At 33.6% G+C, this 19,149-nt stretch overlaps 1 protein-coding gene across 2 annotated transcripts in view; it reads right to left on the bottom strand.

The window, feature by feature from the left end:
- Positions 1–19,149, bottom strand: part of TPH2 (tryptophan hydroxylase 2) — a 118,827-nt gene that overhangs the window by 86,185 nt on the left and 13,493 nt on the right. For both annotated transcript variants that reach the window (XM_052000770.1, XM_052000769.1), the window contains one exon: positions 14,543–14,610. In XM_052000770.1, the coding sequence (XP_051856730.1) occupies positions 14,543–14,610 (68 nt within the window). The remainder of the gene's footprint in view (positions 1–14,542; positions 14,611–19,149) is intronic.

Genomic DNA, 19,149 nt, shown 5'->3' with positions numbered 1-19,149 from the left:
ATGAAGAACCACAAAAGACCTATTAGAATAAAAGAAAATAAGGGAAGGGGGCCAGCATTACCTGAAGCTTGATCTCATCAGTTTTGGCTTAAAGGGGAATAACTTAATCATTCACAAATTTAAAGAATTTTATCTATAGAAATTTATCTAACACTATAAAAAAATAGGACTAGAAAGAAAAAGGAGGGACTAGATAGAAGGGAAGGCAGAAACACTAGGAAAAAAGATAATAGAAGGAGGGAAGGGTGATAGAAGATAAGGTAGTGAATGAGGTGGGTTAAAAAAATGAAACATTACTAAGATAAGGGGAGGAGTGGTAGAAAATAAGGTAATGGGAGGGGTGGGTCAAAAAAAAAAAACAATACTAAGGATAAGGTGGAAAGAGAGAACAAAAGTATATAAAGAGGAGAAAATAAATTGGAGGAAAATACAGACCTGCTAATCATAACTGTGAATGTAAATGGATTGCACTCTCCCATAAAATGGAAGCAAATAGCAGAATGAATTTAAAAAACAGAATCTTACAATATGTTATTTATGAGAAATACATTTGACACAGAGAGACCCATACAGAGTAAGGGTAAAAGGCTAGAGCAAAATTTATTATGTGCCACACTGCATCATAAGATATAAATAAAGATTCTATGTGTAAGTTCTAAATTTGTTTTAACAAAATTATTTTTTCATTTGTTGACAAGCAAAACTTAATTACATATTCTTTGAAAAAATCAAAACATCTCCAGTGTTTGGTCTATTGCTAAACAATAAATACAAGATTAATTGCCAATGATAAAATGTATATTATTAACTGATTAAGAAGAATCTTTGGCTAATATAAAAATGTATTTAGTACATATCAAAGGATGAAATGTTTTACATTTTTTCTTGCATTTTCTGAAAAAAATCTCTATTGTAATGTTAAATTTGGTTGGCCTTTTTAAAACTTTTTGTTCAATATTGTATGGGTTTCCAATTTCTTTGGTGCTCTTATCAGAATAAGTATGATTTGGGGGTGAGTTCCTCTTACAATGAAATGAACAAGCAACAATATTTCTATTTCATTCAACTGTTCGTTCCATTTCCTCCTCTTGAGACAATGCCAGTGACAGTCTATTTTTCTTACATATTTTTTGAATTTAAGGACTGAAAAATATTTGATCATGACAGTAACTCCAAACTGTCTCTCAGAGCCTTCCTGCTAAAATTCATAAATGGAATGCAGCCTTTTCACTAAGGTAATCAATTAGAGCAGCTCCCATTGGCATAATGGTGTTTCATTTATCTAGTGGAGAAAAAGAAGGCAGGAGACTCTGTTTGAAAAGAGTATGTCTGGCTGAAAATGTAAAGGAAACTGGTTTGGGAGTTGTGGGGGAGGGGTGCTCAGAGATTTTGGTTCGTTGTTTAGGACAGCAGAATTCCCATCCTTAGCAAAAGCTAACTAAGCAGTAAAAGATTAAGTTAAGAATTAGTTAAGGGACTGGGGATGGAGGTGGAGGAGTGGGGGAGGAGAACCTGACAGGGATAAACATATTTTCTAATTTATTTCATTATAGACTATTTGAGAACAGATCTTTCACTGTACTCAATTTTTAATTATTTCAAGCTTGATTGATTATCCCGGCCTATAGGTTATATTGTTCCCCAAATATACTTCCTTGTCACATCTTTTCAACATATTTCTTGATGAGTAGTTCTAGCAGAGAAATTGCTGTTTGTATGTTCCCCTATTCTAATATAAACTTCCTGAAGACAGTAACTGTTTTCACCTTTCTTTGCATCTCCAAAACTTAGCATAGTTCCTAACACTTAATAAGTGCTTATTATTTGACATTGACTTTGGCTGTTGCTTGTGGTTCTGACATATGGTGTGGGATGGGGGGAAGAGGGAAATCAAAAAAAGGATAAACAGTTTCCCTTCCCCCTACAATCCTTCAAGTATTGTTTTTCCTTCCCCTTTTATGTCTTCTCCAAGCTAATCACCCACGGTTAATTGAACTGACTGGGAGCTTTTCTACCACCTTGCCTATCTTCCTTTGGATATTGTTTAATTCATCAATGACTTTCCTAAAATGTGGCACCCCGAGCAAACACCAGATCTACTTTAATGAAGCTGTAGATCACATGAGCATTTCTGGTTACCATGTCCCATTGTTGATTTATATTAAGATTGTAAGCCCACTATACCCACAGTTCATACACAATCTTTCTCACAGAAAATATTATCGTCTTGCCTTCTTATGTTTAACTTTATATAAAAAAATAATTTTTCTTTTCCCATTTTTCCCATCACTTTTCCCTCCTTCCAGATACATTGGTCTGGTAAAGAGTTTTATCATATTATCACAGGAGATGATAACATCAAGAGACTGAAATATCCCAAACTTGCTAAGCATAGATATTCCAACTCTTTGAGTATAAACCCCCATTCATATTTTCAAGTCACCATGACTATGTTCTCCTTTCTACTACAAGGATTCCAGACAATTCAGTTCAAACATAATAGCAGCTGAATCTGTAAAGAAGCATATAAATAAAGAAAACTCAAATAAAGAAAAAATTAACAATTACCATAAAAGTAGAATGGGTTGCCTAGGGAGTCATAGAGTTCTCAATTACCAGAAATCTTCAAATTAAATCTGAATAGCCTTGTGTCAGAAATGTTGTCGAAGGAAAAGGTTGAACTAGATGATGTCCCTTCTAACACTGAGATTCTGTGATTCCATAAATAAGCTTATTTAGTTTTCCTTTGGTTTCCAAATGTAGCAATCCAAGGATTGCTAGTCTGTGCTATGGAGCAAAATTGGAATTTTGTATACATTTTAACCCACTTCATATGCTAGCCAGGTAAACTATATCCCTGATCACATTATTTTATTTGTTTTTGCAAATGAGTTTTATACAATCAAGTTTTCCTAAATGAATCTATGGACCCTAAAGAGCTTTCCATAGATAGCAAACAGAAATGTTTGTTTGTTTTATACACAGGACTGTCTTTACAATAAACATAATGAAAATAAAGTACTGGCACATGCATAGCCTCAGAGGGAAATAAATACATAATAAACTCCCGAAAATTATTTGCTCTCATTTGTTCTAAGTATCAAAGGATGGGGGCTTTCATCATTTTCTCATCCAGCAGAAAGCCCTCTTCACATTTTAAAGAAATATGCAAACAAAGCAATGAAGTCAAGAGGAAAAAAAGATCTAACATATTAATATGGACATAACTAATATAGGCAATCATAATAAGATGACATAAGAAAGATGATAGCATTTATACAGTGTTCTAAAGTTTGCAAAGCATACATTATCTTATCTGATACTCACAACCATCTGGCAAAATAGGTTCTGCAGTTATTATTAACCTCAATTTACAAATGAGGAAACTGAACCTCAGGGAGGATAAGTAAATGTGCTTAGAGGCAGCATGGCACAGTGTATAGAAGGCTGCATTTGATATCAGGAAGACCTGGTCTCAGATACTAGCTGTGTAATTCTAAGCAAGTCATCTACCTTTTCCAAGGCTTGGCATAGCATGTGGCACATAGTAAATAATTAATAAATGCTTGTTGATTGATTGGTCTCTGTTTGCCTTTTCTATTTTTTAATCTAGAAGATGGGGGCAATAATAGCACCTACTTTCAGGACTGTTGTAAGTTTAAAATGAATTAACTTATATAAGGCACTTTGCAAACCCTATTGTTATTGTTCATTCATTTCAGTAATGTTTGATTCTTTGTGACGTCCCTTTAGTTCTTCTTGGCAAAGATATTGGAATATTTTGCCACTTCTTTCTACAACTCCTTTTATAGATGAGGAATATGAGGCAAACAGTATTAAGTGACATACATCTAGTGAGTGACTGACATCAGATTTCAACTCAGGTCTTCTTCATTCCATTCTTGCTGCTCATCTACCATCCCTCTTAACTATAATTTATAGTATTATATGTTTGTTATTATTATTATTACTATCAAATTTATTAGCTTGGGAAAGTCCCCTAATGTTTGTTATAAGACTAAAATAATAGAAAGAGAAATCCCATTTCAAATAACTACAAAATGCATAAAATATTTGCGGATTGACCTATCAAGATACACACAAAAAGACATGTAGAGATTCAATTATAAAATGCTCCTTAAAGAAACAAAGAACTTAAATAGGTGGAGAAATATTCAGTGTTTATGGGTAAATAGCCAAAGGAATATTTAGTGTTCATGTGACAACATAATAAAAATTTGAATGCTACCAAAATTAATTTGTATTTTGGTGCTATGCTAATTAAATTATCAAGGGGATATAAATATAGAATTTAATAAAATAATAACAAAATTCATTTGGAAAAACAAAAGATCTGAAATATCAAAAGAAAGTCTTTACTTCTTTGGGAAATAGCACTTCAAGACTTCAAACTATGTTATAAAGCAGTAGATGTCAAAATCATGTGGTATTGGTTAAAAATAAGAATGCTAAATCAATGAAATGAACTAAAGGAGAATCAGAAACAATAGGAATCAATAACCCAGTGTTTGATAAAGTGGAAAACATACCAATGCCCAGTTAAAAAACAAAAAACAACTTATTTGAGAAAAATTGCTAAGAAAGCTGTCTAGCAGAAATTATAACCCTTTCCACCACACTCCATGATACATTCTAAATAGATGTGTGATTTTAAATTAAAGATCATTCTATTTAAAAAGTAGAAGAGCAATACCTCTCACAGATCTGAATAAGAGATGTGTTCTTAACCAAACGATAGAGGCAGTTATAAAATATAAAATTGATAATTTTGATCATTTGAAACTGAAAAGGTTTTTTATAGACAAAATCAATGCATGTAAGATAATAAGAAAAGCAGTTTAGTTGGGAAAAAATCTTTGTATCAACTTTCTTTGATAAGAGTTGCTGTTCAAGATATATAAAATATAGATTTCTCCAAGAGGAATAGCAAAGTATTCACAACAACATTAAAAAAAATGCTCCAGATTACTAATAATAAGAGAAATGCAAATCAAACCATCCTTAAGTTTTACCTCACACCTTACAAATTGGCAAAAATGATAAAACCTGGCAAGTTAACATTAGAGGAGTTGTGGAAGGATAGGAGTACTAATACATTGTTGGTGGATTTATGAAATAGTACAATTATTTTAGGTAGAAATTTGTAATTATGCAAAAAAAAATGACTAAAATGTTCATACCCTTTGAACCAGAAAGTCGGTTACTGCACTTATACATACCCCCAAAGAAGATTTCAATAAGAAGAAAGTCCTCATATGAACCAAAATATTTATAGCAGCTCTTTTTATGATAGCAAAGAATTAGAAACAAAATCATCTCATCAAATAAGTACAGGCTACACAAGTTGTAGTAAATTAATGTAGGGTAATTACTGTGTTGTAAGAAATGATGTGTGTGATGAAAAAAGAGAAGTATGAAAAGATCTGTAATGAAGTAATACAGAGTAAAGTAAGCAAAGTCTTAAAAAAAACAACAACCAATATTTGCACTAATGTAAATGGAAAAAACAATTACACACCAAAAAATCAAAAATAAATGTAATAAACTTATAAAGATCAAGCAGAACTTGAATGAAGAAATATGAGATGATATCCCCAACTGATTCCTTCACGAAGGGGGGAAGTCTATAGTTATTATACATTGCACATGTTTTAAAATATTGCTCAATTTTGCTCACTTTTTTTCTTCTATAAAAAATATTGTTATTGGGATGGCTCTCTGGGAGGAGAAGAGGGAGAGGCACTTATGTGGTCATATAAAAAATAGAAGATAACAATAAAATTATTTTTTAACATATTTGGAAATATTAAACAAAATTTTTAAAATTTAATAAAGGATAGATAATGATAATTTGTGGTTTTCTAAGTCAATACACTGCTGGAAGGATACTTATGAATAGTTTACCATTCTATTTATATTTGAGTTTGACATCACTACTCTAGGCAATATTTTAAAGCTATAAATTATAGGGGGAAAAAAGCCAGTCTATATTGATGAAGCTTGTTCCTTAACCTGAAGTTCCCTATACTAGTGAAATCACAAGTCTAGTCTCTATAAGCACTTTTTTTTTAAATGGCACATTTTAGAAGTTCAAAGGCAAACAATTTGAAAAAAGCATCAGTAGTTAAAATCTATATCAATAATTTTCAACTATTAAACTTGACAATGCTACTGTTGTTTCATAAAAAGATGTGACTCTTTAGCCAAAAACTGAATTCTGAGAGGCCTGCTTTTAGAAATCTTCAAAACAACCTTCCCTTACAAAAACAGCCTCTACCTACCAAATATTTAGTTTTGTTTTCCTTCTCAATTTACTACTCCATAAAAATTTAAACATCAGCAAATGCTGTATATAGGGAAGTCACAAAGAATTCCCACAAGCCTCACATTATCTTAGCTTTATTCAAAAGCCCAGAAAGCAAATCAATGTTCAATAATGGAACAGAATAAAATGAGTTCAGTCAGAAGGAAAATCTTTGTTCCCTCTGAGGAGGAACTCCTCAGCAAGGCAGAATAGGGGAAAGGAGAAAAAACCTTGGTCTCCTATCATAATAGACTCCATGATCCATCACAATGACTGCCTGGCAATGGAATGAGAGAAATATAAGTGAAGGTACATAACATTTCACTGGTCAATCCATTTCCTTCCAAGCTAATGAAGAACTATCAGCCCCACCTCATTCATCTTCTACCTCTAATTCACAATGTTTCCAATTAAGATTAGCCTATCTAAAGGAAGTTAAAGTAGCCCTCAGTATTCCTTATAACAAGGCTGTATTCCATAACTAAGATTCATAAATCAAGTCTACATTGGCACAAAATGAGAAATGTTAAAGTCAACTGGAATTTCTGGAAGTTTAGAAGTGAGGCCACCTTGGTTATTCTTTTGAGCTCTTTCATGATCGCAAATACCTTCTGAGAAAATAATTATAGGTAATTCTCTTATTTAGAGACAAAGCTGAATTCTCACATGGGTGAGACTAGAAATCTACAAATTGAGTACCTCACAAAAGCATTAGTTTCAGAACAAGGCAATATTTTAAAATTAACACTTATGTTTCCAGCTGATGCTATGCAGCAAGGAAGAAGCATCTATCCACTGATGAGTGAGAAAAAGGAAAGGCAAGGTAAGGAATTAAATATTTATATAAAGCCTCCTATGTGCTAAATACTTTTCACAAATATCTCATTTAATTTTCACAACAACCCTGGAAGGTAGATGCTATTAAAATCCTCATTTTACATTTGGGGAAACTGAGGCAGGGGTTAAGTGATTTGTCTTCACAGGAGGACTTGTTCTATATTGCTAGAGGATAGAACTGAGAGAATGATGAAAGATACAGTGACAAGCTCTCAATCAGACCTAGTGGGTTGCCTTGGAATGCTATGAGCGCTTAAAATACTTTAGAATCTTACTGGGGTACTTAAGGTGGAAGTTGTGTGAATAACTATCATATATACCATACAAAAGAGTGTAAAAAAATATGGACTAGATTAAATTTTAAAGTCCTTTTCTATTCCAAGAGATTTCTCTGATAAATAGGAACTAAAAAAAAAAAATACAGCATCGATTCACATACTAAACCATTAATCTGGATTTTAGAATGCTGGAATTGTCTTATCTATTTTATGTATCTGTTTATATTACAAATGTCCAAGAATAAGAAATACCCAAATACTCAGAGATAACAATAGCAAAATTCATGTTATGGGGAAAGAAAGTAAAGTTCACCTTAACTTAAGCTAATGGAAATATCATGATAAAATTTAAAATCAGTTTAAGAAACCAAGGCAAAATGTGAACCCTTTTTTAAGCAGCAAGATAGAATGAGAGAACCATCATATATACTGTAACATAATAGGACTGCTTGCCATCTAGGGGAGGGAGTGGAGGGAGGGAGGGGAAAAATCAGAACAGAAATGAGTGCAAGGGATAATGTTGTAAAAAAAATTACCCTAGCATGGATTCTGTCAATATAAAGTTATTATTAAATAAAATAAAATAAAATAAAAAAGAGAACCATCATATCCATCACTATGAATTAAATATATAACAGCTTTTTTTAAAAGCTATGATAACCAAAGAGCACAGGAAAGTGCCAAAGAATGAGTCCCAAGATTGATAGATGATAGTGCCAGCTAAAGGAAAGAGGGCAATTTCAGAAAAGTCTGATTGCTAAAGCCCCCTGGCACCAGCCATCATTTTTGCTGTCATTTTATGTTCTTCAAAATATCACTTGTCCTTTGAACTTCTCTTCAGAACCAATAAGATATTTTCTAATCATGAGATCCACTTCTATGTGGAATTTTCATTCATTAGAGGAAATACATTTGGCATTTCTTTTAAAAGATGTGTTCAGTAGTTGTGCCCTTCACACTTGGATTTTCTATGAAAAAATAATATTAGAGTCAATGAATAGTCTCTTGATTATTGATGAAGCATTTGGGTCTTTCAAAAGTTCATGGTCTAACATTCTCTGGATGTCTAAGGGAGAATGGTTAATCATGTCTCTATGCAGAAATGTCAATCTTTAAATTAACCAGAGCCTCATGACAGTTCTCAGCATGTTTATACCGTGTTTCCCTGATAATAAGACCTATCCTGAAAATAAGCTCTCCCCTTACTGTGTAAGATTCCTCTAAAATAAGCCCTCCCCAAAAAATAAGCCCTATTGAGATTGCTACTGTAGTGAAGGTGATCCCCTGCACTACACGCTACATTACAGGTGTACCCTCTAAGAGGGAGTGAGGGGGCATGATGGAGGATAAAAGGGGCATGATGGAGGATAAAAGAACTCAGGGGGCATGATGGAGGATAAAAGAAGAACTCAGGGGGCATCATGGAGGATAGAAGGAGCACTCAGGGAGCATGATGGGGTTAAAACATTATTGAGGGACAAGATGACAGGAAAAAATAATGATGAATGTTGGAGGGGATGTGGGAAAACTGGGACACTGATGCATTGTTGGTGGAGTTGTGAACGAATCCAACCATTCTGGAGAGCAATCTGGAATTATGCCCAAAAAGTTATCAAATTGTGCATACCCTTTGATCCAGCAGTGTTTCTATTGGGCTTATATCCCAAAGAAATACTAAAGAAGGGAAAGGGACCTACCTGTATGTGCCAAAATGTTTGTGGCAGCCCTGTTTGTAGTGGCTAGAAACTGGAAATTGAATGGATGCCCATCAATTGGAGAATGGCTGGGTAAATTGTGGTATATGAATGTTATGGAATATTATTGTTCTGTAAGAAATGACCAGCAGGATCAATACAGAGAGGCTTGGAGAGACTTACATGAACTGATGCTAAGTGAAATGAGCAGAACCAGGAGATCATCACTTTGACAACGATATTGTATGAGGATGTATTCTGATGGAAGTGGATTTCTTTGACAAAGAGACCTAACTCAGTTTCAATTGATCAATGATGGACAGAAGCAGCTACACCCAAAGAAAGAACACTGAGAAACGAATGTGAACTATTTGCATTTTTGTTTTTCTTCCCGGGTTATTTATACCTTCTGAATCCAATTTTCCCTGCGCAACAAGAGAACTGTTAGGTTCTGCAAACATATATTGTATCTAGGATATACTGCAACATATCTAACATATATAGGACTGCTTGCCATCTAGGGAAGGGGGTGGAGGGAGGGAGGGGAAAAATCAGAACAGAAGCGAGTGCAAGGGACAATGTTGTAAAAAAAATTACCCTGGCATGGATTCTGTCAATATAAAGTTATTATAAAATAAAATAAAATATTAAAAAAAACATTATTGAGGGACATGATGGAGTGAAAAAAAGGACTGATGGTCATAATTTTATTATTCTGTCTGTTTTGACCCGCAGACATGAGTACAAAAAGGAAGAGCTATACTGTTAAGTACAAGAAAGCAATTGTAGAGGAGTCACATGGCAAGAATCTTGCAGTTTTCTGTAAAGAAAAACTTTTGGATCTTCGAATGGTCAGAAAATGGAGAGCAGATTATAATAACCTCAATCAACAGATGGATGAGGGAAAAGGGAAAAAGCGCAGGTCTGGATCAGGTCGGCAACCCTTATATCCTGACTTGGAGATCCTCACTGGTGAATGGATTGCTGACAGGAGAGCAAAGGCCTTGGTTGTGCGCAGGGCTGATATTCAAGCATTTGCCCTTTTAATGGCACCAGAGTTTGAAATGGTCTCAGAAGGATTCAAAGCATCACAACACTGGTTGGACGGTTTCCTTCAACAGTATGAACTGTCCCTAAGATTAACAACACTGTTTAAGCTGGAAGATGCGGAAGTTATTAAATATGCACTTGCATTCAAGTCCTTTATTGATAGGATCGACATTTCCAAGTACCAAACCTGCAATATGATTGCTATGGATGAAACTGCAGTGTTTATGGGACAAGGATCTCAAACAACAATTCATCACAGGGATGCAACGTCAATCTACATTCCCACCACTGGCTATGAAAGTGCACGGGTCACCTGTGTTTTGGCAATTGTTTGGATGGAAAGAAAGCCACACCTCTAATCATCAGTAAGGGCAAGAAAGATAAGATTGAACATGTATCAGGCATTTACGTTCTTGAAACCGAAAAAGCCTGGTGTACACAAGCCGTTATAAGAAAGTGGGTTGATTTAATGCTGCCACTTGTTATGCGAGGTAACCAAAGAGGTCTGATAATCTGGGATTCAGCCAGCACTCACCACGCTAAAGAAATGAAGAACTTTCTTGCAGAGAGAAGAATAGATCAAGTAATGATTCCTGCAGGAATGACTGCCTATCTCCAGACCCTTGATATTGCAATAAACAAGCCATTCAAGGACATTTGCACATGGAAGTCAATGACTACATTGTGAAGCCCTGTCTGCAAGAAGTTGTGATTTGTGTGAAGAAGTCATGGGATAAAATTACTGACAGCTGTGTCGCCAAGGCACTATGAGCAGGTTACCTGGATAAGACATGTTCATTTAAAGAGAACTATATTGCTGGACATGACAGATTGGGTCCACTTCTTCTGAAGGAAATAGAGGCGCAAGACATCCAGGACGGAATTCAGGGTATGGACACTTATGACGATGTTGTTGAAGAAGATGACATGATCATTATTGAATAAAGGTACTTTTTTTTGTTCACATTTACCTGTTTATTAAAATTGCTGTCCATGTTCATTAAAATAAGCCCTCTGGTGTTTTTCTGTCCAAAAAATAATAAGACAGTGTCTTATTATCGGGGAAACACGGTATTTCTCCACTTCCTCTTCTTTTTCAGATTCACAGCAATTCCCTTTCTCTGTCCTTCCACTCACTCCCTGGATACCTTTCCTTTTAATTGGTTGCCTCTACCAAGTCATTGTACTCCTTCTGTAAGAGTATTCCATGTAAGTGGCCATGTTTTTCTGTACCTTTCTCATCACCCCATCTTATAACTGACCAGACAAGTAAAATTGGGAGAACAAAATATTAAAGCTATTGATGACTTGTCTCTTCCTAATAGAATAGAAGTGGAGCTAAAAGACTCAGTTCTGAATCCTAGTTTTGTTACTTATCTATGTGACTTGAGCAAATCACTTCATCTCTAATTTATCTCTAAAATAAAATACTTCCCTCCAAAATCTATAGGTAGCTCAAGGAAGTTGGATTATATGATATCATTCTAAATTTGTAAAATACTATGCATTTCTCCTTTTCATTTTCATTAAAATTTGGGTGACTTCTTCTTAGTCCTCTTTTTGATTTTAGTTCTACATTAGCTCAATTTCCTTATCTATAAAATGAGAGAGTTGGATTTGATGTTTTCTAAGTCCATTGTGACTATGTGATTTCTAACACATTAGCATACTTGTAGATTTTGTCAAGAAAGGAAGCAAAGAGGGGAGTAGGAATTTATATAACTCCTATGATAGATGTGCCAGGTAGTATGCTAAGTGCTTTACAATTATTATCTCATTTGATCCTTACAACTACCCAGTGAGATTAAGTACTATTAGCCATAATTTCTGCTGAGAAAACTGAAGAATACAGAGATTAAGTGACATATCTATGATCACACAATTAGGCCACATTTGATATTAAGTCTTCACATATATCTCATGATACCTTGTGGTCTCATACTATTTCCTTCCTGCTTCTAGACTCTACCAGAAAATAATGATCCTTCTATCATTTTATGTAATTTCCTTTAATTCATTTAAAAAAATAATTCTAAGAAGAGGTCACTTGACCAGAATATCTAAAGTGTCTATGTCTCACAAAGGGATTAAGAACTATCTAGGCCCTAAACTACAATATTGACTTTTTTCTGATCTTTCTTCCGTTTTTATTCAAATTATTTCATATCTCTGAGAATAGCCTCAATAATCCTTAAGTTATTCATGGATCCTTTATCCATACTTATATCAGAGTGTAAACAACTAGAATTTCCTTGGGGCTGACTAGATTATTGTTCCTATCCTATGGCTGTTTTTTACATTAATACTAAGTTATTCTTAGAAGTCTTCAGGAAATTAGATTCTACAACCCAGATTTTTTCAGATACTTAAAAATTCATATTTATTATCTTCTTCTTCTAAAGTCTGATTCTGATGATTCTTGATGATCTGGAGGTCACCATGATTCTTAAAAGCTATGTCAAGAAGCACAAATTAAACAGGTCTTGCTAAGCTAGACAAGCTTTGAAAATAGACTTTTTTGTTAAAGCTTATCGTCCAAGATAAGGAAAGTTCAGAGATGCTTATCATTATAAAATTGACCATTGCTTAATGAATTATTTTTGGTCACAGCAACTCATGAAGAGTCTCTACTAAGGCATGGAGGGGCTATGTTGGTGGAAGGAATAACCACACAGATTAAATGTAGATACTTGAAATAGGTAAGACTATAGTCTTTTTCTCATTGCCACTTTAAAGAATTTAAGGCCACTGTTAGATATTCTTCATTTAAACAAAGACTTTTGTTTACATGGCATCATTATAAGCATTTGCTTCCAATGAGTGTATCATTGTATACCATTTTTCTTATGAAAGTATACTTATAAATTTCAATCAGAGAAATTGAAGACAGTGGTAAGAGGATATAGAGAAAGAATATAAGATGGCTAAAACAATAAGGTGGTTATTATAGCTGAAAAAATTCATCATTAAATGGCCAGCTTTTATAGAATCATATATAAAGAATAGCATGAAACCTCAGAGGACACTGAGACTGATCCTCAAATTTTATAGATGAGAAAATTGAAGTTTAAAGAAATTAAGTGACTTCCCTATTGGAAGTATCAGAGACAACATTGAAATAAAACTCTTACTGATTCAAAGTCCATTTCTCTATCCATGACGAGACTACCCTAGCCACAACTGCTAATAATGGAGAATACATGAAGAAGGAAAAAAGAAAAAGAAAGTGTTAAATGAGTAGAAATTAATCAACAACAAAAGGCTAAGCTAAGACTCCCCTTACTTCTGTTTAAAATGACAGGAATTTCAGAGTGTGTTAAGTTTTCAATGGTAACAGAAATTTGTCCCTATCATTTTGCCATGTTACTACATTCCTGTTTTTTATGCTATAAAGAATGAATATTTACCAAATACATATCAAATTTAAGTGGTTTCTGTAAGCAGAAAGTAGATTAGAAAAAGAATGAATATATTTCATTATAGTCCACACATATGTAAGAAAGAGTTCAAATTTTGTTTAAATTCCCCAAAAAAGATTTTCCTCTCTGCTAAAATCTTTCAGGATCTTTCAGGAAACTCCTATAGAAAATATGTACTAGACACAATTAAGACTTGTGACCTTGCCACTTAGCAAGGTGCACTAACTTCATTACATCTCTAAGATACCCTACTTAACACAGAGCAATCTTATAATAGATATGTAAGGGTTCAGTTTCCCTTATATCCTCGAACTACCACTAACACCATAATATTCCTCATAGCAGGAATTTTTTTCTTTGATTTAAGGAATTATAAATTTTGTATTCTATTCTGTTTGTGCTACCTTTTTATCATCTTTGAGAAGGGTCAGGAATTTTACTTTGGGTTGGTCAGCCTTCCCTAGAAGGAAGTGAAGGGATTAGGAAAAAGATTAATGACCAAAATATCTATGCAAAAACAAGAGCAGAACATTATTTTCAGAGCTGCCTATTCAAACCCTACATTAAGTGCCAAGGGAGGGCAAGAGAATGATGGAGATTCATGCAGAGGCTTATAAAACACCTTGCTTTAGAAGAATTGGGAGCACAATGTTGAATATGGAGCACCTGGCACTTGGCCCATAGCCCTCATTGTTTTACAATTATTCCAGGATGTCAGACATCAGTGTTGGCACTTAGAGTTTCCTTGGAGCTGGCTAGTATGTAAAAGCTCATTTATACATCTAGAAAACTAAAAGCTAAGAGAACTCAGTTCTTATTTAACACAGGGTGGTGTTTTCGCATCTGTGCATGTGTATGTTTGTGTGTGTATCTATATATATAATATATAGCTAATTAGCCAGCAACAAAACCACAAGAAAGAATTATATAAGTACTTACTATTTATAACTCATAGCCACATCCACGAAATACTTTCTTCTCTGTCGATAGACATTGTCCTTAAATCCCTTAAGCAAAGAAAGAGATTCATTTATTTAACAATATACAGGAAAATTAGCTATAGTGAAACTAAAAGGAAATAGTCAAAGTGACATAATGAGTGATCAATTCAAATTTCCATATTGTGTTTTGATGGCTACCATTGATTCAGAAAAGGCAAAATTGAATTTCTAGTAAAATCTCTGTAATTTGGACTCTGCTAATTTGGAACACTTGCTCAATCAAGCTGAAATTGATTTACCCACAATCTATAAAGAATGATTTAACTGAGGAATTAATCATGACTTCAGAAGGCTGATGATGAAGCTGGCTTGTATTTCCTGACAGAGAAATAATTGATGAACTATCAAAGATGTCATATTAGACTCCTACAGGAGAAAGGTGGCCTTCTAAGTAAAGTTTAAATCGGATTAACATGTAACTGGAACAGGTTTAACAAATTAAATAAAAATACAATATAGATAATGTTAATTTGTAGTTATGTCTATTTGAGTTTGACACCACCATACTAGAAGAGCAAAATGAAACATAGAAACAGATACTTTCAGACATGGCCAATGTGTTCAAATATTTTGCTTGATTTGACATATTTGTTACAAGCAATAGCTTCTGTTTGGGGAAGAGAATTAGGGGGCAGTGATTAAGATACAAATAATCATGAGTAAAATATTTTAAATATACAGTGAAAAAAAGAATCTGAAAAAGAAAAATAAATAGGATAAAGTTGTTTCTTGTTAAATTTAACACATTTTTTAAAAATTGCAACAAAAGTTCATAGTCTTATGTACAATTGTCTTCTTTGTTCTTTGTGAATTGAATGTTTGTATTGGTTGATTAAGCTTATAATAAAAAAGTACATTTAATTTTTAAAAAGAGTAGCTAAACTGATTACATTAATGAAAACAAGATTTCAAGAGAAGAATGTTTAAACTACTTAAAGAGAATTGTTTTGAAGAATCTTCCAAGTTTTGGAAGCTTAATTTACAAATAATTGATGTGCATGTTATAAGCCATTTTTATCTCTTCATAAAATAGGTCCCTAAAGATTTCTTTGGGCAATTATTAGCTTCATTTCATTTACTTTTGGCTGCTTGAAAGTAATAAGATAGTTATAGTTTTTAAGTCACTCATTCCCCCAAATTAGTCAAAATGGAGAGTTCATTGTAATAAATGATCACTTCTACAAATTCCAGGCATAACTGATATCTTGTCTGTCTTCAAATCTTAAATAATTTGAAAGCCTCATCCTTTTGCCTTTTTGGTGAAATGAGAAGGTTTATGTTTTCATTAAATAAACTGTTTTGTGAATACTTTCACACATGGATCTTTAAAAAAATTAAATTTAAGAAATTCAACATCTGCACCTAGAGGAGATTCTATAAGACTTCTTCCAGAAAAAACTCCTGAAAAAACTCTTTCCTCTGTAACTATCTATTTTGTTCTTCTTTAGACGTTCTTAGCCACTTACAAATAAGAGAATTGTTTCTTCATGCTATGAGACAAGTACAGGCATTTTTCCTCTTTCCTTCACATCCCCAATACCTGGAGCAATATTATGGAAGCCTCCACACCACTCTAAAAATAGAGTCAAAGACTGCTATTGTAAGTAATGTTATCTCCTCAGGAGTTTGAAGTGAAAGGAATAATTTCAAAAGGAAACAAGACAGTAGGAAAATGTCTACAAACCAAAATAGACTTGGGCTTGTTCTATTGTCAAATCTCACACAAATTCATTAGAAAATGGCCAGTTGGCCCTGTGGAATTGGTTTGTGAGGCCTGAGATCTTCACAAAATAAAGTTGGTAGGAACTTTCTCTTTCAAGGTAGGTTTCTCTTTCAAGATAATTATAACAGTTAACAGGTAGTATCTTATTTATATAGTGACCACAATAATGTATAGGAATAAAAATGTGAATGATATTGGAAGTTTGATCATCACAGAAACAAATCTTCTCTTCAGAGGACTGGCATCCCATAAAAAGGTGGAATGCCAAAGGTGTAGAACAAGACATATTTTGTAAGACATGAGCAATGTATAAGGTGGTTGTACCTCTTTGTAACCAGGGAATGTTGCATAGCAGTAGAGATGGAAGTCTTTGAGAAGAGAGAGTAATTTTTTAAAGAAGCATAAGGAAAAAGAAAAATTTAAATCTAAAGCTAGTGATTTGTAAACACCTAGAGATACAACAATCCAAATAAAAGAAGCAGGAGGTTAAGATTTGGAGAAGCAAGATGAAACATGTATTTTTGGACATGGTTCATGTAGGATACTTGTTATAAAGGTTTTGTCTTGTCTTATTGGAAATTTTTATCTCCCAAAGTAGTGAGGGAGAGATTGAAGGAAGAAAAATTAAATATTTGTTCATTGAAATATTTTCGTTAAAAAAAATTAAGAAGCAGAGGTCTCTTTTTTACCACAAGAGAGTTGTGAGGTATTCAGAACTCACAGATAAAGTCAAGGTATCTCAGAGGGTAATGCTGAGACCATCCTTTGGGCCTCTGGATTTTTCAAAGTGACAAATATCATGATAAAAGAAACAGGCTTCTAGACATGTATTACTCCACATCTGCTTCTCTTCTCTGAGGAGTGTCACTAGCCTAATGGCATTCCATTCCTGCGAGTTTTTTCAGAGAAATCTTGCATACTCAATCAAAGCATGCACTTGTATCATCCCAGAGTAGCTGAAAGAATGAATTACTAGCATTCCTCATTAACCAAGTGTAGAAATTGTCCAAAGGTTTCCTATTAGCTCTAGTAATCCAGATAGTCCTATGTGGCAACTGAACTAGATGAAAACAGTGAAGAGAAGGCATTGAGTAGATATCTACACAAATTTAGAAAAAAAGCAACCTTCAGCCATCCAGCCTAAGCTGAGCAACAGTTGGCTACAGTGTCAGTTCTTTGCTGTTATGGCTCCAAATTGAAGACCCAGAATGGACAACAACCTCTACCTCAAATGAACATCTACACTATTATTTTATTAAATATTTACTCAGCTATTATAATGTTCTAGGAACTATGGTACAATGGAAAGAACATGAGATTTGGATTCCCAGAGCCTGTTTTCAAATTCTAGCTTAACTTCCTATCATTTTAACTTTAGAATACTTCTCTGGGATTTGGTTTTCTCATCTATAAATTATGAAAGCATTGGACTAAATAATAATAATTGATAACATTTATGTATCCCTTTAGAGTCTGTAAAGTATTATATGCATAATTGTATTATATATTTAATATAATTTGTTATATATCATATTCATATGCTAAATACATTAATTATAATTATAAATATAAATAAAATTATAATCATAAATCTTATATTAATATGTTAATAATTCACATACATACTCTCATGTATAATTACATGTACAATTTCATTTTATCTTTCTAACAATCCTTAAAGGAAAATGCTATTATTTCCCTCATGTTATAAATGAAGAAACTGAAGCAGAAAGGTTAGGTGACTGGAACAGGATTACATAGCTAGTTAAGTGGTTGCAGCAATATTCGAACTCATATTTTCCTGACTAGAAGTTTAAAGTTCTATCTACAATGAAACAGCAAGGTGACACAATGGATGGAATGCTGAACCTAGAGTCTAGAAACCTGGATTTCAAATCCAGCCTTAAAGATTTGGTACCTGTGTTAGCCTTTGATCCTGGGCTAGTCATTTAAGTTCTGTCTAATTTAATTTCTGTTACCTCATTCATAAAATAGGAATAAATAACAACACTATCTACCAAAGCTGTTGTGAGACTAAAATGAGACAATATACATAAAGCACTTTACAAACCTTAAAGCAGCATGAAAATGCAATAATGATGGTGATGGTGATGATGATGATAATGATACTACCTAGCTACATCTGGCTGTCTCTTCTAGATTACCTCTGAGGAGTCTTCTAGCTCTCTAATCCTCTGATTCTAAACCCCATCTAATAAGGGTTATCTCCCTAAATTTCACATTCTCATTTTCTTCTCTGGTCAGCTGATTTTCCTTTGCAGGTATCAATACAAGGAGTCCTGAGGACCCTATTTTTATCTCTGTACCTAATCCAGCTTTGGATTTGTCCATGCACAAAAAAGCATACCATCTCTTTTCCTTTACTGACAATTAAATTTTGCAAAATGAACATTTGGTCTGTTGTAAAATAAATGTGTGTGTGGGAAAAACCCAACACCAAAACATATGATTGAGGTTGGGTAATTGCTAACTACTTGCAATTATATCTAGTGATTGCACATCAAATAAGAGAAGACCTCATAAGGTGGACATAATTAGGAATAATGGGATGAAATTAAGCAAAGAGAAATTTATATTGTATACCAAAATAACATTTCTTCACAGCAAGGTCAGTGATATAGTCATTCTAGGTAAATGGCAGAATCTTTACTATGAACTGAATAATTTTCAAACTAACCTAAGTGGAGCATTTGGGAATTTAACGTTAGGAGAGTCCAACATGACTGAAATGATGAACAACAATATTAAAAAAAAAAAAAAAAAACTTCAGTCTCTCAAGGTAAAAGATCTTACCTAAGATG

This window comes from Antechinus flavipes, chromosome 5 (genome assembly GCF_016432865.1).
Source record: "Antechinus flavipes isolate AdamAnt ecotype Samford, QLD, Australia chromosome 5, AdamAnt_v2, whole genome shotgun sequence".
Lineage (NCBI taxonomy): Eukaryota > Metazoa > Chordata > Mammalia > Dasyuromorphia > Dasyuridae > Antechinus > Antechinus flavipes.
The sequence above is the reverse complement of the archived record's forward strand: the minus strand, read 5'-3'. Positions and strand labels throughout refer to the sequence as shown.